The following is a 20,829-nucleotide window of genomic DNA, read 5'->3' on the forward strand; positions in this document are numbered from 1 at the left end:
AGAATCTTCTCAGTCTCAATGTGTTTCAACTTCAACTAAAAGACAGGGCTTCCATAAACGTGTCTCATCGTTCTACCTCATTATATTTCCATGCTGTTATCTAAACGTCCTCCAAGTTTCCAACCAGTAATCATTCCGTCACAAAAGCGTCTATTTTCTTTCGCTAATGGTGAAATACTTTATCCTGGGAGACGAAGAACAATCCATTTGGAGATGATAACTGTGATAACTGCCGTTTATGGACTCACTCTCAGCTGCAGCCTTGGGCGAATGTCTTAAGATTTCATAAATATTTTGATTGATGCTGTAAAACATCCAAGCTGTGAAATCCAGTTTTCTAGGACTTCGTTATAAATAATGAAACTGATGAAAGTCTTCAAGATCTGGGCCAAGATGTTAACTCAAAGCAGCAGAACTTTGTTTTTCTGCCATTATCAATCAAGCTGCTGCAATAAATAATTGCTACTGTTTTGAGTTTCAGCTCATACATTTACTGACAAACTAACATTAAAATGGGAGATTTAAATGCAACATACATTAAGGACACCTACAATGTTTGGATTTTTTTTGTTTTCTTTAGACACAATAATGATGTTTATTCTCAAACACTGTAAGTTACATATAGGCCTGTCATGTTAACACATTTTACTGGATGATTAATTGTCCCAGAAATCATTGAAATAAGTGATAACATTGACATTTTGAGACTTTTTTCAAATAAAAACTATAATTATAATGGAATATTAATGTGAGTACAACCTCTCAGTGATAAAAAAAAACTTTTCTAACTCTTGAATTAGAAAACATTTTAAAAATACAAAATATACAAACAAAATAATAATAATTAAAATGGATTATGAAGTGTCTGCAACAAAAAAATAATAATTCAGCTAAGACAGGGAAAACAGGCAAAAGGGGCAGGAACTGCAGCTATCTACTTCCTATGAGGCTTATCACTTTTCAATAACGTTAAAGAATACCTCTAACGACTCATTTCAATTTATCATGTGATTAACTGATTTATTGCTTATTGTGACGGGTTTGGTTGTCTTAGTGACTCAGAGTAATACCTTGAACGATTTCCCTTCATAGAGACAGGAAGGCATCAACGAAGAACATTCTGGACAGCATTTTCCCGGCAGATGAACAAGCTCTGATTCCTAAAACACAAACAAAAAATGGACAAATTAAACGTTTACTCAAATTTCTTACAAACATTCATTCATTCTACAATTTTCTTCATTGTTATGACACTGACATAGCCAGCTAGCCTGGTGGCTAACTAGCTAACCAGGCACATTTTAGAGCAATCTTCAAATAACGGCAAGTGTTGCCAACTCCTCAGTAAGAAAAGTGGCTATTGGCCGTCCTAAAACTTGCTAGATGACATCATCGCTTAATTTCCATATTTGGTCATGTTGATCCAGGAAGTAGAAAAAAGAACTATCAATGTTGGCAAAACAAAAAGTGATTAAAAATATGTTTAAATCTATAAATGAACATAATTAAATTTATTTTTTTTTTTCTTAATTTGAGAAAAAATTCTTTTGACTTTTTCAAACAGAATAAAAACCTAATAGGAATGGTACAGCGAGGGAGAGAGAGAAGAGAAAAAAATCATGCAAATGGAAATTATTGACCTCAATTTAATTTGTCATGTGATTAATGGATTTACTGTTTATTAAAACAGGCTTATCTACTTAATTCATATAAATATCAGCATTTGGAAATTATAAATAAATGTTGGAAACAACTTTTTCCAACATTTAAAGCACCTATATTACATTTCTGGCAACAGATTCCTATAAATTTAGTAACAACAACCAATAACTTCATAAAATAACCTAAACAGTTGGTTCTATTTCTTTCCTTTGGCCTTTGAAGGTTGTTCTCAAGTCAAAAAGTCTCAAAGTCAGTGGAGCATGGCGTTATTAGTCGAGCAATCATAAACCAAACTATAAATATTAGTTCCTCCTTCTGCCTACCGAGTCAAAAATGCCATTAAACCCATAACCTTCTCTGAACTGTAACGAACACTGAAGCACGCACACTCCAGAAACTGAAAAGCTGCGGTCTTCACAGCAACGTGACCTTGTTCATTTCAGGGCTGGACAAGTGCCAGTTATGCCACTTATAGTAAATGGCACTTAGCAGTTTCAATTATCACCATATAGTATGATTAATAGCGTCTTATTGCGACCCCGCAGAGGGACGTTAAAGCAATATGATTAAATCTGCTTCATTCCTGCCCACCTTACAGCAGATATCCACAATAAATAACGGAAACTCCAGTTATTGACCTTAAAAAATCTTTGGATTTGCCTAAAAACTCTCCAATAATCCAGAATCCCACATTACCAGCTACCCCAGGAGTCCTAATTACCAGATGAAGTCTCTATTTTAAACTGGAGCCGATTCCACATAATAAGACCATTATATGTGAAGCACAGAGAGAAACCCTGCAGCTGTCAGGTTAATTCATTTCTTTGGACCAAGCAGCACATTTTAAGGCTCTGCTTCTTCTCATTAGTTCCATCTTGTCTTTCAATTTGCTGCATCTTAACGAAGTGATTATCTGTGACAACCTTATAACCTTTAATGAATATCCTTTCTCCAGTTTCAGACAGTCTGGCGACATATTCTGGCTAAATGTAGAAAATGTAGGAAGAAAATAACTAAGCTGGCCTCGGTTAACTCTATAGTTGCATTTTAAAGAGACAATATAGGATTTTTGGGTGTCGCCCGTTAGTAAGGAAGAGTTCACATTAGCATTCATGGTTAATCCTGATTTACTGGATTTAAACTGAATGTGGCATTTAATCTGATAAAGGTTAAGGCTCAGCTGAAACTCCTGCAGTAAAGTTCGACACATGAATACTCTGAAAAGAACCGAACCGGCTTCATGCATTCACTCCTGCTTGGTGAGAAAAGTCCAGGGTTTCACAAATCCTGACTGAATCACAGATCCTGACTGAATCACAGATCCTGACTGAATCACAGATCCTGACTGAATCACAAATCCTGACTGAATCACAAATCCTGACTGAATCACAAATCCTGACTGAATCACAGATCCTGACTGAATCACAAATCCTGACTGAATCACAAATCCTGACTGAATCACAGATCCTGACTGAATCACAAATCCTGACTGAATCACAGATCCTGACTGAATCACAGATCCTGACTGAATCACAGATCCTGACTGAATCACAGATCCTGACTGAATCACAAATCCTGACTGAATCACAGATCCTGACTGAATCACAAATCCTGACTGAATCACAAATCCTGACTGAATCACAGATCCTGACTGAATCACAAATCCTGACTGAATCACAGATCCTGACTGAATCACAGATCCTGACTGAATCACAGATCCTGACTGAATCACAGATCCTGACTGAATCACAGATCCTGACTGAATCACAGATCCTGACTGAATCATAAATCCTGACTGAATCACAGATCCTGACTGAATCACAGATCCTGACTGAATTATAAATCCTGACTGAATCACAGATCCTGACTGAATCACAGATCCTGACTGAATCACAGATCCTGACTGAATCACAGATCCTGACTGAATCACAGATCCTGACTGAATCACAAATCCTGACTGAATCACAGATCCTGACTGAATCACAGATCCTGACTGAATCACAGATCCTGACTGAATCACAAATCCTGACTGAATCACAGATCCTGACTGAATCACAAATCCTGACTGAATCACAAATCCTGACTGAATCACAGATCCTGACTGAATCACAAATCCTGACTGAATCACAGATCCTGACTGAATCACAGATCCTGACTGAATCACAGATCCTGACTGAATCACAGATCCTGACTGAATCACAGATCCTGACTGAATCATAAATCCTGACTGAATCACAGATCCTGACTGAATCACAGATCCTGACTGAATTATAAATCCTGACTGAATCACAGATCCTGACTGAATCACAAATCCTGACTGAATCACAGATCCTGACTGAATCACAGATCCTGACTGAATCACAGATCCTGACTGAATCACAAATCCTGACTGAATCACAGATCCTGACTGAATCACAGATCCTGACTGAATCACAGATCCTGACTGAATCACAAATCCTGACTGAATCACAGATCCTGACTGAATCACAGATCCTGACTGAATCACAGATCCTGACTGAATTATAAATCCTGACTGAATCACAGATCCTGACTGAATCACAGATCCTGACTGAATCATAAATCCTGACTGAATCACAGATCCTGACTGAATCATAAATCCTGACTGAATCACAGATCCTGACTGAATCATAAATCCTGACTGAATCACAGATCCTGACTGAATCACAGATCCTGACTGAATCATAAATCCTGACTGAATCACAGATCCTGACTGAATCACAGATCCTGACTGAATCACAGATCCTGACTGAATCACAGATCCTGACTGAATCACAGATCCTGACTGAATCACAAATCCTGACTGAATCATAAATCCTGACTGAATCACAAATCCTGACTGAATCGTCTTGGTTACAAACCGACGCTGAAGTTTTTCATAAAACCTCCTTCACAGAAGAAAAACTTTTCCTTTGTTTAGGGATGAATTAGTGACAAAAGCTTTAATATTGTTAAAAATATATTTTGCTTTATTTACTGTGACAACTATTAGGAATGAATAGATATGGAAATTTGGGTTGATAATAATAACCAATAATAATATTGGTGTTATGATCAATAATCAGTTTTTACTGATATAGATATCATTAAAAATATCAGTTCATATGAATGAACATGATGGATGGATGAATGGTTGGTTGGTTGGTTGCATGGACGGACCGATGGACGGATGGACGGACTCACCTGTGGACATCCAACATGGCCGCACTCGGCCTTCCGACAGACCACTTGGCCCCGGTTACAGGTGCAGAACTCGCACCCGGTGCCGTTCCACATGTCTCCATGGTAACGGACCTCACCCTCGAACAGGCAGCTTCCTTTGGCAGGAGCACATTCGTCGCAGCACCGACCGGCGCGCCTCACTTTGGTCAGACCCTGCGTGGAAACGGATCCATTAGAGGAGAAGGAAAACTCAGAGAAATGTTTCTTTTTTCCGCCTGTTTTCAGGGAAGACGAGAGGCTAAAAGGTTTCTTGTTGCTTCGTCACAGAAACACAGCTGGGCCCATCAGGCAAGAGACCAGATTTAGATGGATACTTTTATTTATTTATTTTTTTCTAAAAGATTCATGTTTTGGTTTCTGTCTTGTTTTTCTTTGTTCTTACGTTTTCCAGCTGCTTCTCCACATACACCTGGTTTAGAAGTTATTTAATTTATTATTAGGATCTTGGGTTGTTCAGAGGAAGCCTGACCAGAAACCCAAACAACTCAGAGGAGCAGCATCTCTACTCCAACTAAGCAGACAAAGCGTACCTCCTTCTCTTCAAACTCCCCAAATGTTTCACAAACTGCCTTTTTATTTTATAATCCTATATTTCCACCAAACCTCCAAGTCAGTCTTTATATAAAATAATAAGAACAACTAATGTTTCAGATAAGCATTAAGATTATAAACAGTTGGGATTCAGATCTGTTACCTAATCCACATTAAAGGTATGAGTATGCACTTATGCAGCCATTTAATGTTTTGATGTGTGTGCGCGTGTGTGTGTGTGTGTGTGTATTGTTTTTACGCTCCCCTGTGATTCCACCACCAACAGTTCCAGCGCACTAAAGAAGCTGTAAGATGAAATTTGCATGCAATTAAGAATTAAATGTCAGGCTGCATGAATATTTTGTGCATGCATTGTGTGTTTAAGTGTAGGCGCGTGTGTGTGCGCGCGCGTGCGTGTGTGTGTGTGTGTTTGTATAAGTAATTGCACTTGTCATGCTGTGTTGCTGTAAAACTGTTTACAGAGTTGCACTGTGGGAACTCGCCTCCGTTTTGGGAATATTATGCAAACCTCCCTGATGTACACATCTACATTTCAGCTTCAAGACTTTCTGTTTTAAGTTAGACTTCAAGACTCCTCGTTTTCTTCTGAAGAGTGTGTGTGTGTGTGTGTGTGTGTGTGTGTGCGTGTGTGTGTGTGTGTGTGTGTGTGTGTGCGTGCGTGCGTGTGTGCGTGCGTGATTGCTCACCTTGTCGCAGACGGCTGGCCGACAGGTGTCTGCGTGACATTTCGACTGACCCCGGTCGCACACGCATGTAGTGCAGGCGTCCTTCTGCCACTGCTCCCCGTGCTGCAGGGAGACACAGACGCACATTTAGATTGCTCCAAACTCTTGAGTGCGACACCAAAAGCCGATTGAAATCCAGGGAGCTTTGTTCCTCTGAGGGCGAGACAGAAAACCAGGGGCGTCCTGGGAGGGAGGAGCGGTTCAAACACACAGCCGGCACCAAAATGTCAAACAAATCCTCTGTTTTAGGCTGGAAGAAGAAGAAGGGAGGCAAGAATAATAATAAATTAATGTGCAAAAGGTTAATTAGTGAGATTCTGCTTTGTAAAAATGTTCACCAAATTAAGACTTTTAAAAACTATTATGTTAGTCACTCAAAGCACAAAGCATAGAATTAGACTGAATAGATCCACCCCTATGAATCGGGCACATTGTCAGCAATACAAATCTAGATTTTCTTACAATATCGGACTGATACAGATTAATATCAGATCTGTGAATCAATAGAGATTAACGTATTTAACTTACATTGTTTTCTAATGAATTTAGGACATTTAAAGGCTTTAATTTTGGCTGTATACTGGATTATCTGTCCATTAACTCCATTAATCCAAGACACAGATCCAGCAGGCGAACACAGACAGAGACGATCTCCAGACCCGCCTGAGTTATTCCTAGGCCAGCGGCGATAAATATAATCCCTGCAGCGAGTTCTGGGTCTGCTGGAGGGTCTCCTCCAGGTCAGGAGCGTCTCCAGAACGAGCTGTCAGTTTACCCAGACATGGACATTTCAGCTGCTGTTTATGCTTCCAGCTCAAACTCTGAGTTATTCCCAGACTTCTTAAAAGCTTGGCTACAAGTAAAAATAGCAGACAACGTCAGAAAGGACTGCAAACGTTTTTATTTCCTTTAACTTTTTCACATTTTACCATTTCAGACTCAACAAGCTTCAGACAAAGTTTAGCATAAACATGAGATGGAAAGAAAATTAGAAATGCTTTTGCTAAGATTTTCAGACACAGAAATCTCTGTTGTGCTGGATAAAGTTAAGAACCTTACACTGAAAAAACACAAAATCTTACCAACTTGGGATTAGTTTCTACTGCAAATATCTTAGTGCACTTGAAATAAGACAAAACTAACATACAAGTAACTTTTCAGCAAAATATAAGAGTTTGTTTTAACTCAATAATTCCTTAATACTGAAGGAAAATGTACTAAAATCATCCACTTCTAACAAAACATTTCTCCCATGTTAAAAGTTAAATAATCTGCTAAAGGAACTGGAACGTTTTCATCAATATTAAGGGATTATTGACTTCTATGCACCACAAATCTGCAGCTAACTTCCAGAAAAATGTAAAACAGTTGAAATAATGAGTTCCTGTAAATCTGGACTAAAATCCTGATGTTTAGAGTTACTTTTCTTCCATAACAAATGAAACATTGACCAACGTTTTGATATCTTTGATATCTTTAATATCTTGTTGAAAAGTTACTCGTAAGTTAGTTTAGTTTTATTTCAAGTGAGCTAAGACATTTCCACTAGAAAATAGACCAAAAATACTTGGTAAGATTTAATGTTTTTGCATTTTATGAATGTTTGTTGTTAGCAAACATTAAACCAAGAAACACAGCAAGGAGAAAGTTGTGGAGAAGCTTAAAACAGAGTTGTCATAAAACAATACCACAAGCTCTGAACATCTCCAATTAAATGAATATGTAAATCAAATAACTTCTTTTTGTGCTTCATATCTGGTGAGTTTCAGGTCTCAATTTTATAATCCAGTTTAAATTGAGGTCGCCGTCCTGCAGACGTCAGATTTAATTCCAATTTAATTTCTCTTTAAAGTTAAACGGCTGAATTAAATATTGACCCAGGGCTCGGAGAATGCAAATGATTTCAGTGTTTAAGACATCAAAACCCAGAGAAGCTGTTTGAACATCAATCATCTCTGAGTGATTTATGACCTTCCAGGAGGATTTAAATTCTCACCTGAACAAACGGATCAAAAGAGCTCAGAATAATAATTTATATTCAACCTGAACGTTGTTTTAACATTCAGTGAATCGCTCTTCATTTACACACCGCGAGTAACAGAGCAAAACGGTATCTGTATTTAACAAGTTAAATTAAAAGAAAGCACTAATACAGACTTTTTTAAAATTTTGTGCTAACTGCAAAAAAGACTTTTAAAAATCATTGTTTTAATAAAAAAAATAGAGGAGAGAAACTACATTAAAACTATATTATTCCAGTTAAAACTCATGAACAAACAAAAGGACAAACACTAAAATTAAGAAACTTTGTTTCTTTTAATAAAGCAAACACATTACATTTTACATCTACCAGTGCATCTCAATAAATTAAAATACAATTGAGAAGTTAATTTATTTTAGTAACTCTCGTCACTAAAAGTGAAATGTCATATAAGTTAATTAAATACTGATGTTTTCAAGCCGTTATTCCTGCTAATTGTGTTTTTCAGCCACTAAAAACGCAACATTAGATTAGAATATCCCAACAGATCAATAGAAAAACTGTTTTAATGCAGAAATACCTGTTTAGAGGTTATTTTCAAAAAGTAAATCTAATTTGTGCCTGTTCAATTATTTCACATTAGAGCACTCTGTTTCATTTAAATATTCATGTTTTGTTAGTAGGTGAAAAATTAATTCACTGAATTATTTATGGAGGTTTTATGTGGAGAAAAAAATTACTAATTGTGTCCAGTGAGTATTTCACTCTTCATGAGACTTGATGTCTTCAGTCAGAGGCTTCTTCAAATTTGTTGTCATACAGACTGCTACTGGAGATCTTTCCTGCCAACAGCCATCACTACTGATGAATCTGAATAAAGACGAGGCACAACAACGTTTAATTTCCCTTTGGGATCAATAAATGTAATTGAATAAAACTTAATAATTGTTTTATTTAGATGCCTGCACATTTCTGTACTTTGTCAACAAACAAGCTAGAAAATATTTTCTTTTCTAAAACTTTAATACTCCGCTGAATAAATTGGCTGATATACATGAAATATCAATGATCACATTATTCCTTCTGAAGCTGAGAGCATGTGTGTATTTAAAGATCCAAGCGCAGAATAAAGAGGGATGCACGATGTGATCAAAGTGAGAGATCAGAGTCTGCACGGCGCTGAAAACACAGCAGGAGGAAACAAACAGCGAGTAAAGAGGACGGACTGAAGCTTTCAGCCCACCTGGTATTGAGTTCCAGCAGAGAGACAAGGGTTGGACACGCACTGGGGACAGCATTGGCCTGGCTGGATCACCAGGTTCTCATGCTGGAAGAGGAGGGAAACAGAACAGGTGAAACAGAGAAAACTCCTTTAACAGGTTCTGAGTCAGAGCAGGATGAAACACCGGGCTAACGTATCATGAAATAAATCTCTCATATCAGTCCATGTCGATAATTATTGGTCCTTTATTTTTGTTTGTTTTAAATATCTGAAGTACAACCAAACTTCCTGTTTTCACCATAGTTTTTATTTCACATTGTTTTTATTTTTTATTTTTAAGCAGTTAGGAGGCAAAGTGGGGGAACCTGAAACTGCTGCTGTGCCAGTTACTCAGCAGGTTGTTGCTAGGCAACCCACCAGGCTGTTGCTAGGCAACCAAAGAATGAGCGAGTTAGTAGTTGAGCAACTAAAGCCTTTCCTCTGCCTACACCCCCCAGAATGCCTTGCGGTTCTGGATCAGAGTTCAGCAAATATTCCACAAATTGATTAATCTATCAGCTGTATCATCTATTGATACTGATCGCGTGTCTGTCTCCACTCTGGCCTCATCCGTCTAAGGGACAATATCTAGAAACTTTGTGGTTCATTTAAAGGGAAAGTATTATGTGTTTCTCAGCCACATAGTGTCATTTTATAGACCTTCAGTTGATATAAAAATATTACATGACTTAAATTAAAATTTACTTTGTAAATTAATGCCTTGTAATTGAATCTGTGTCTCTTTAACAAAGTTTTGGCAACATCTTGGGATTGTGCCAACACACACATCCCAGTACGTCCCAGACCAACAAACAACCAGTACTACAGCTGTAATGGAAATGTTGATAATCAGTAGCTTAAATACATTTAATTTATAGAAAATAGCTGCTGTTTTAATTCTTTATTCCTCTGGAAACAAAATCGAAGTGATTAGTTTCTCATAGAAAGCGTTTCTATTTTGATGTAGATTTAGTTTATTAAACAAGGAAAGTGTGAAAAACACCATAAACCTTAAACTTTCTTTTTATCATGGCTATTTTATCTAATAATTTTGACCTTCCTCTCATCTCTTTGTCTAAATTTCAGCGTCAGTCAGCAATAATCTACTGAATTCAAATAACTGAGCAGGACAGACACAGACTAAAAGATGAAAACACTGGAAGTGTGTTTGAGATGAAACTCACTGGTCTGCAGGCCACTTGCTGACACTCCACCACCGAACACTGGGCCTTCCCACTGCTGCACACACATCTGGTACACAAGCCGGGCTCCCACTCCTCTCCGTCCCTGTAGCCCACCCCCTGCCAGGAGCAAGACTCTGACACGCACCAACAAAAACTAAATGAGTCAATAGCAAAGATGGCTGCCGGGTGAAGAGTATTACTTTCCTGTACGATCTGTGATTTAGAGTCAGGAAACAAAGAGGATTTGCTAATTAGCTGCTAAACGGCGAGATAAATCATTGTCTCTCCAAGACATCATTAGATCCAATATTAACATTTCAGCACGAATCTGAAGATCTGGTGGAACGTCATGTCTGTACGTGGTTAATTACCTCATAAATATGGTGTCAAAGGATGTGAATTTAAAATTATTATCACAAAAATTATCACAAAATCAGTGAAAAAATAAAAAATTCTGGAATTTCAAGATGTGCAACAAAAACAATATCCATCTCTGAAAGAAATCCGGCTGAAAAAAATATGTATTTAGTCTGAATTTTACATTTTCCAGATCTTTTAGTGCAAAAACACAAAATCTTAATTTTGGTCTAATTTCTATTTTAGTCATAAAATAAAACTAAATGTACTTAGAAGTAACTTTTCAGGATGAAATAGTAGCTCGAATTAAATCAATTATTCCTTTAGATTGAAGAAAAACTGCTAATTATAAGCTAAATAATCTGCCAGTGAAGATTTTAGTTTACAAAATGGGAAAAATGTCTTGTTTCACTAAAGGTTCAGCTGAAGTTTAAAGTAAAAATCTGCAGAATGCAGCAAATTTGTTTTCCAATTATTTGTCAAAATAGCTGATAGAATAATTTCAAATGATATTTGAAGATATTTTAATTTCACTTAACATCACTCTCATATAGATACACAGAATAGAAATTGTATATTTTATTTTGAATATTTTTAAGGTTAAGTTAAACAGAAGGTAATTTTATTCAAAAGTAGAGGGGCAAACTATTTTAAAGTAATGTTTTATCATTTTATGCTAAGTTTAAATAATCGTATCAACTTGAAATAGATTCAAAGCAAACTATATATATATTATATATTTTAAGAATACTCATTGAATACAGATGAATATTAAGATTACTTCCTGAATTTATAGAGCTGTATCATTGTTCCACCACTAACTCATTATAAAGGTTCCATTGTCTAAATGTCAATGTTGTTAACATTAAGCTTAAAATATTCTGTACCGTATTTTCCGCACTATAAGGCGCACCTAAAAACCTTCAACTTCCTCAAAAGCCGACAGTGCGCCTTATAATCCGGTGCGCCTTATATATGGACCGATATTGAGCCACAACAGGTCTAGTATCTACGGTAAGCAGCCGCCGACTTCATTTTCGCCCGTAGAAGAAGAAGTGCGCGATGCATGCTGGGATAGTTGTCAGAATGCTGGTTTGTTAATAAAGTTTGACTGACCTATCTACTTACCGACATCTATAATCAGGTCGTCTGCAGGTCATTTAGCACCACGTTCTCCATGAACATGCTGCGCGTGAACAGAGAAGGGTGACAATCGTCCGGCCACGCCCCGGCCCAATCGCAGGAGGCTCTCCTCGCCGACCGGAGTCGGACTGTTTTGTTGACATTCCATTTAGTGGAGCTCCATCTAGTGGATGCATAACGTAACTCCAGCCTCTACTGTAATGTCTATATTATGCGCCTTATAATGCGGTGCGCCTTATATATGAAAAAAGTTTTAAAATAGGCCATTCATTGAAGGTGCGCCTTATAATCCAGTGCGCCTTATAGTGCGGAAAATAAGGTAACTTGTAATTGTCAGAAATTAGAAGATTAAATCTGCAATTTCTCAAAACACAAATAATTCAAAATATACAGCCTGTACAATATCTCTGCAGAACAATAAATGCTTTATTAAAAACAATCTATAACAAATGCGGTCTGTATTAAAGTCTTCCTGTACAGGGAGATCTGAAGCAGCTCTCACCTCCATTACTGCCGCACTTGGGGCAGCAATCCCCAGCAGCGATGAACGGGGTCTGGTCCGGCGAACAGGTGACTTGTGGGCAGGGCCGGGCGTGGCAGGACGCACTCCCTTTGGAGCAAACACACACCGAGCAGGGAGAGGGACTCCACTGGCTGTCGTGCTGTGGGAAGCAAACAAACAAAGAAAAAAAACAATTACATGGAAAAATCAAACCTACGGCAGAAATAAGACAAGAAGGAGAAGAGACAGCGAGACGAAGCAGGCTGAGGAGAAGAAACGCTCTAAGCCTGAGTGACAGATGAGAAAACTGAGTGGGTAGGAAGGATAGAGTGGGTAAATACAAAGGGGTATTGGGAACGGTAAATTCCCGCCAAAACATTATAAAAATATAAAGTCTAAGAAATTTTCTGAAAAAAAATCTTGGACATTTTTGAGCTCCAAAAAAAAAAAAAAAATCTGCAAGAAAAAGTATTAATCTAAGAAATTTTCCGGGAAAACTGTGGATATTTCTGGGTTTCAAAAACCAAAAATGTCTGACTTTTCAAGCTCAAAAGATTTCAGAAAGTCAAAGAATTTCACTTTTTGAAATTTCCACGTTTCTTTCCAGAAAAGATTGATCATAATTTTTTTTTACTTTTCGTGCTCAGAAATTAAGTGTAAAATAAGTTTAACATAACTTAACTTTCAATGTCCTTGCTGAAGCCAAAATGTTGCCAAATGATTGACGCAATTTTTTTTTTAATTATTGAATGAGCTTCAACATTTTACATTTCCGCCATTTTCTCAATCTCACCGTCGTCTCTTTCACTTCTCGTTACTGATTGGCTGGGGTGAAGTCACATGATTACCAACTGTAAACGTAGCGCAGCGTCTTAAAGGGACATGAACGGAGCCTACCACAGCATAGCCAAATAAAAGGGAGAAAAAACTACTTCTCTTTTAACTTTTAATAACCTGAAAAATCACGTCATTTATTCTCATAAATTTTTGTGTCAGTTAATTTTCGGTTTATCACCCAGGCCCCCCCTCAGGTCATTTTAATAACCAATATTTCCTGAACAAACACCTTAGATGAGCTGTAACAAGGCTAAATTGAGTTTAATTATGTTTAATTTGTTTATACAACAATTTAATCAAACAAAAGTCAGAGTAAAAAACTCGCTAATGAATAAAAATAGATTTGGGTACAAAGCAAGATAAAACAATTATTAATAAAGCAGTAAAATTAAATTTAAAGCTTTTTGAACAGATTCCAGAGAATAAGCGACTTGAAACTGAAAGCTCTGCCACCCAATCTGCAGATTTAATCTCTTTAGTGATAGACAGAGCTTTATACATTATATCCACAAGTTCAATTTTGTATTTATTAATTTCTACATACCAATTGTTTCTTTTTAAAGGAATTGAAATAATGTCACCTATCATAATTTAGAGGTAAATGTACAACAAAGGAGAAACAATGAAGGGAGAATGACACTGAGGACAGGAATCTTTGTGAAGCTGAATTAAAATTGGAGATAACTCCCAGTCAGACATAGAAGTGCTAAAGGCTGAAAATAAAACATGAGACAAGTTAAAAAGCAGAAAGAGACAAGTTAAAAAGCAGAAAAAGACAGATTAAAGGAAAGTGTGAACATGAAAAGCAGATGTCTAATTTAAATTTGAGCTGAGCCTCAACAGTTATCTCAACTGCCTTGGGCTAAAACTAAACTATGCTAGCTAGCGGCTAACAGCAAAAATTATGACTTTTCCTGGACTTCCTTTTAATATGAAATCTTGGCTTTATATACCTCTGCAGGTCTTACACATTCATAAATCTAAAATTTAATCATTTCTATGAATGAGAAAACTATGGGCACTAGATAAAATCCACAAGTTAATTTCACGCATTTCATCTGCTACTCTGTATCAATACGAGGGTGATGAACTAGTCCTTCCCCTTTTAAATTACATTAATTAAACCACATTAAATAAAACAAACAAACAAACAAACCATGAAAACATGAATTAAAAGCAAAGAAACAGTCATTGCATAAAAAAGAGACAAGAAGAAGTTAAAAAAAAAAACCTCAAATATTATGGGGAAAACCCCCCAAGTGATTTATGATTCACAACTACTAAAACTATGGAACTAAATTGGGGGCATAAAGTTTGTTCAACAGAAGAAATATTGAAAATGAAAAAAATATATATATTTGAAACAGAAAAAATATTTTGAACCTGAAAAAAATAGTTTTAAAACTAAGAATACAAATTTGAAGCTTAAAGTTTAAAACCTGAAACTAATAAGTTTCAAAACTCAAAAAATAAATAAAATAAAAAACTAATTTTCTAATTCAAGTGTTTTTCGCAGGTTCAAAATGGTGTTTCAATTTCCAACTATTTCTTTTTTTTTCTTTTAAACAAACTTTATGGCCTTAATTTAGCTCCATATAAATCATACATTTAATTATCTGATAGACAGAACTATATAAAACACACTGGAATTAATCTGTGAGTTTATATTGAATGCCATTCCTAGAAGCTCTGTCTCCTTAAATAACCAACAAACTGTCAGGTTTTTCCTTCACCGCTGAACATTTAAATTTTGTACATGTGCTAAAATAAAACCAGCAAGCGACAACGCTTTAGTAAACATTCAAGTTCAGTTTGAAAAATCATTTAGAGCTTAAAATACAATTAATGGAGTCAAGTCTTTTGATGTCTGCAAAATAGTTTCCAACAACCGACTCGGGTTCATGAGTTGCAGCAGCTTAAAAATATTCACAGTTCTTTGGTGGAAAAAGATTAAATTCTCAAAAAAGCCATGACTTGTGAGCACAACTCCTCCCCCAGCCGCCCAGATCCATGTGAAGCGCCACTTCACTGCGATGCCAGCAGACTCTGTAAGCCCTGCCAAGAAAAAGACTTGCTTCTCTTGAGAACTTGTACTGTCTAAATTGGCTGCCAAAAGCTGAAGGACACTTGATTGAAGATAAACAAGGGAGTGATGCTTCTGTGTGAGGAGAGAGCTGGAAAAGTCTCAGGAAACAAGTTTTTTATGAAGACGAAAGACAGTAATGTCAGAAAATGTATCAAAACACAATTCTGCTTCCATTGGTGAATGAATAAAAGAAGGCTTTATTAGACAGAGGCTTGAAGCTGGAAATGGAGAGACTTGCAGCTGACACATTTTTGATGTTTTGTGGTATTTTCTTGCAGAAAAGAATCACCAGTATGTTGGACAATAGTTTTAGTAATAAACCAACACAAAATGTGGCATAATTGAGATGTGGAAAGAACATAACAACCCCCTTTTTACGACACAGAATTACCAAATAAAAATTGGGGAAAAAAATTAGTTGGGTTTGCCGCATTTTCATTTTGAGCCACATTAAGATCATAAATATCCTCAAATTTGTGGGAGAATGTATTGATAAAGCTAAAAAATCCCATAAACACAGTGGGTTAATATGCTTTAGATCGATGATGTCCAAACTTTTTGCCAAATTATTAAGTTGAAAGCACTTTGGGGCCACAAAAGTTATTTTAAAGTGACAGTAATATGTGTTTTCCAGCCATAAAGTATAATTTTATAGCACAATTCAGTAATTATATTACCTTCATATATCAAACATGACTTCCAGATTCAAAGTCCTGAAATTGGGCCTCCTGCTCTTTCTCTGCCTTCAGGAAGTCACCACAACAGAAATACTGCCCCTTTAAAACTAACTTTTTGTGCCTTTTTTATTTTATCTGCTCAATAATAAACTAAAAATGTAAAGTTTGATTTAAATCAAACTTGTGGAAAATGGATCTGTAAATCATAGTAGGATGTTGTTATTGTCAGAAATTTTCAAACTGCATGAGATTGATTATTTTTCATTTTTGGGCTGCAGATGATTTGCGTTTGAGTAAAAGTGGGTCGATGTTTGTGGTTACTCTAAAGCTAAGACGAAAGCAGAAACATCGTTAATTATTGGCAATCTATTTTTGTACTTCATTTTTATTAAAACAGGATGTGATTTATTTGACAAAAAACTTCCCTACAAGATGAAAAATTGTCCATCTACAGCAACTTGTGCACCACATTTACTCCATTCTAGTGTTGAGGTCGTGTTTGGGGTCGCACTAAATCCTTCAGTGGGCCGTAAATGGCCCACAGGCCGCACTTTGGACATCCTTCTCTTTGGATTAAAGCATGTCCAAGTCCAGACGTGAATCCAGAAAAGTAAATAATCTGTGATAAAACCTTAAAATTGTGCACAGATGACTGAAATGCTGTTCATTACCTTCAATAAATCTATTCTGTTCCCTTTTCATTTACATATCATCATTTATGTGATTTTACAGGAAGAAAAAAATGTTCTTTGTACTTGAAGCCAGGGAAAAAACGGGAAAAAAATGAGTTAATATTCGCACAGACCACTGATGTTAAAATTGGTCCATCCAGGCCAACTTTCCAATTTTAGAGTGAAATTACAGTCCTTACTACCTCGAAAAGACATTTCTGAGTAATATTAGAAATATTTTACAGAGAACACACTGAGGAAAAAGCCGAACTCCAAGAAAGCCAGAAAGCTAATATCCACCGGTACTTATAAGCCATACCCGCCTGTTTTTCTCCTTTCAGGCTTATTGGCGTCCAGCTTCTGCTGTTAGCATCCCACATTTGACCCTAAAGGTCATCCCAGAAGTATTGGATAAGGTTGAGGTCAGACTTTTTGCCCCAACTCGGAAAGCAATTCTTTCCGAACAGTCTTTCTACCCGGAGGCAACGTTATTTTAAAATAGGAAAAGTCAGAAATTATTTGAGCTAAACTAATAAAAAATGATCACCATAAGCTGTAATAAAAGCTGCTGGTAAATTGATTAATTCTGTAATAAACATGTAAGGAGAAAAGTATTTATTCAGATTTTTTTATGTGGCAGCCACAAATTTGAGGTGTTTTTAATTTGTCATACAATTAACTGATGCATTGCTAATTTGCAACAGGTGTAGGTGTGTTAATTAGCTCTAAACGGGCTGAAAGATATCAGAGAACAGCAACACTTTTTGACTCTACTCACCCCGTAAGTAACTCCTTCGTACTGGCAGGAGTCCTGGGATGAGGAGACGCACTCTGGACAGCACTTGTTGGCAGGAATCCTCAGAAATTCACCCTGCAGGATGAAAAACATGAATACAAGCTGAGCCTGACCACACACACACACGCACACGCACACACACACACACACACACACACACACACACACACACACACACACACACACACACAGCAACCCGGAGTCAGGAAGGGAAAATAAATAACCCACACGAATACAAAGCACATCAAATTCAGCACGTCTATTTCCATGGTTATTAACTGCCAAGAGGTTCCGATAGTAATGAATATATAAGATACACAACATGTGCAGACGTGCAACTAATATTACAATACACCAGGCTGGACTTTTTATTTATGCTATTTTTTTTTTTTTTTGGCTCTGTTTTCACGCGGTAATTGAGGGCGGAAAGTGTGGCAGGAATCAAATGAGAAAGCAGCAACAGCCGGACTTCGGTAGTTTAGGCGTTGTTTATCGGGATAAAAATGGTAAGGGACAGAAAAAGTGATAGGAAGAAATACAATTTCAGGAAGGTGAAAATAAACATCCCCACGGAGCTTCAACAGCTGTATTGTGTTAATTGAAAAGGGGGGGAGGGAGATATACATGGACTGCAGCAGAAGGCAAATTGTTTCTGAACATGCACAATAAAAATCTACTGCATGAATGGAAAAGGAGAAGCGCGGTCGGTAACAGATCAGTGTTAAAATGCACCTCACAGCTCAGCATCCATCATCCATATATTTCATCTAATGCGTTATCCTTTTAGTAGTAAATTACAACACCTAATATAAACCAAGCGTTTTTATATAAACTCACTAACTACGGATGCAGCAGTCAGGATTTTATTAGCGACTTCCGATATTCTTTAAGGCTTGACCTGATTCAAATATTAAACTCATTTTCCCCAAGTATGAAAAACAGCAGTTATCAAACCACTAACAAAAACTAAATGTAGTTTCATGTAGTGGACAAATCACTGCTGCAGAATTACAGGCCAACCTCCAACCTTTCATTAATCTGCAAGGTCGTAAAAAAAGTTGTGTTTCAACAGTTAAACAATTTTTCAACCGCCTTGACGTAAAAGTGTTCAATGTCATCCACATAAACACAGATGGTGGAAGAATCACAGTGCAGCTTTTGACACTGTTGACCATGAAATATTGATGAAACGACTGGAGAGTCGGGTAAGAGTCTCCGATTCTGGTACATAAAGGGGAACTATGATGCAAAAGTCACTTGTTCCATTTGTGCATCAACCGCTTCTAAAAACAGGCCTTAAAAAAACACCAAGCTGCTTTTGGCAATAAGTAGAATTTTTTTTTGTCTTTTTTAAAGAGCTCTTTCAAAAACCTCGAGATTCCGTCGTTACCTAGCAACCCCTGCCAAGGCCAGCCTCGTTACCTAGCAACCCAATTTGAGTTCCGGCACGTTTGATCAGCTGGTTTTGCCACTGTACAATGGCTGCTGGAAAAGACAAGGTTTTGTTGCTGATCATCCAGAAACCACTTGCTGTATTCTTGTTGGTTGTGTAGGAGGCTCCACTTCTGCTTTTCAAAATCTGTTTGCAGCCATTATTCCATGCAAGTGTAAATGTTGATTTGGGGTCAGCAACAGCTTATTTTGATATAAAGTGATAGGAGGCCCTAAGAAAAGCTAATTCTAGACAGAACTGATCAGACTGAAATCTCATCATATAAGAATGATTTTGTGCACAAAAAAATAACAATATTTATGTTTTGTATAACTAATATACCTATCTTAGCCTATTTAAAAAAGCATAAAAGGTCACATTTAACTGGGTTGAGTCTTACCCAACAAACAAGAGGGAACTTCTCATTAAATAGGCAGAAGTCACCTGGGGTACCACAAGGTTCCTACCTGGGGCCTCTGTTATTTAATAACTACATGCTCCCACTTGCTCAGGTTGTAACAAATAAGATTAGTTACCATAAATACGCAGAAGTTTCACAGCTCTACATTATGATGTCACCAGTCGACTCCATGCTCTCAACAAATGTTGACAACAAATCAATTACGTAACTTTCTCCAGCTGAACAGAAACAAAATTTTATCATCTGGGTCTAGTGATGGACTTTGACCTGAACTTTCAGAAACACATAAAGACGATTACAAAGTCGGTCTTTTATCACCTGAAGAACATTTCCCAGCAAGATTTAGAGAAACTCATAATTGTTTATCTTTTTATGAATATATTACTGCAAGAGTGTCTTCACATGCCTACCTAAAAGGTCAACCAGACAAAATTCTACATTTCTCTTGCACAGAAAAAAGTTACACAACTTTTGATGTATTTTTCTGATGATAAATATCAAATGTACTTTTTTTGATAAATGTATGTCTCTCTTTTATCTGTAATGTCCAGAGTAAGCCCCAGGGTGTAAAAAATGTTTTTCACTTGATAGGTTGCTTCAAATAACTATTAAACCAGCACTAAACAATCTGCAGATGCTCCACAGAAAGGTCAGTTTGCAGAGAACAGAAAAAGTAAGATAAATGTGAGCTCAAATACCCAAGAAGGGGATTTTAAAAGAAAGGCATTTATTCTGAGCCTGGCAGATGATTCGATCTCCACAGTTTTATCGGTTTGGGTGACGGGGAGTCAGATTTAAAGAGCTTTCTTAATGGTGGGGGTACACGGGTTGCTGAGCATGATGACTAATTTTTAATTAGCGCCGCTTTGCCAGCCAGCAGAGTGGAATCCATCAGACATTGATTGTTGCCTTAACTCAGCGTGGGGATCATATCTGAAGCCATCACTGCAGGCTTCATGTTTAAAATCTCATTTAGGGAGAAAAATGGGATGGAAAAGAGGAATAGATGGAGTTTGGAGATAACTGTTTTTAAAATATGTTTTCAGGGAGTTCCAGCTGAAATGAAACTTGATTCAATGGGGCTAAATGTGACTAAAGCTGCAACCTGCTGCACAAAATGCTCCATGCTGAGAAAAGACATAAGACGCATAAATAGGAAAGCACTGCAAACATTTCAGATCAGAAACTTTTTATTTCTGTAAAGATTTTTTGTTTTATTACAGATTTTTTTTGATCAATATTCCCGTCAATTTTGCAGCGTATTGACCAGTAGTGTTGGTCAATACGCGGCTCATCAGGAGT

The 20,829-nt window shown here is 36.9% G+C and overlaps 1 protein-coding gene across 1 annotated transcript in view; it reads right to left on the reverse strand.

Moving 5' to 3' along the window:
- fras1 (Fraser extracellular matrix complex subunit 1) overlaps positions 1 to 20,829 on the reverse strand; it is a 265,712-nt gene that overhangs the window by 161,842 nt on the left and 83,041 nt on the right. Inside the window, exons 4-10 of the mRNA XM_015012328.2 lie at positions 17,657 to 17,749; positions 12,608 to 12,767; positions 10,606 to 10,739; positions 9,404 to 9,487; positions 6,141 to 6,242; positions 4,864 to 5,055; positions 1,071 to 1,160 (exon numbers count right to left, since the gene is read on the reverse strand). Coding sequence (XP_014867814.2) covers positions 1,071 to 1,160; positions 4,864 to 5,055; positions 6,141 to 6,242; positions 9,404 to 9,487; positions 10,606 to 10,739; positions 12,608 to 12,767; positions 17,657 to 17,749 — 855 coding nt within the window. The remainder of the gene's footprint in view (positions 1 to 1,070; positions 1,161 to 4,863; positions 5,056 to 6,140; positions 6,243 to 9,403; positions 9,488 to 10,605; positions 10,740 to 12,607; positions 12,768 to 17,656; positions 17,750 to 20,829) is intronic.

This window comes from Poecilia mexicana, unplaced genomic scaffold (assembly GCF_051168715.1).
Source record: "Poecilia mexicana isolate PSO_F unplaced genomic scaffold, ASM5116871v1 scaffold_9, whole genome shotgun sequence".
In the NCBI taxonomy this organism is placed as follows: Eukaryota; Metazoa; Chordata; class Actinopteri; order Cyprinodontiformes; family Poeciliidae; genus Poecilia; species Poecilia mexicana.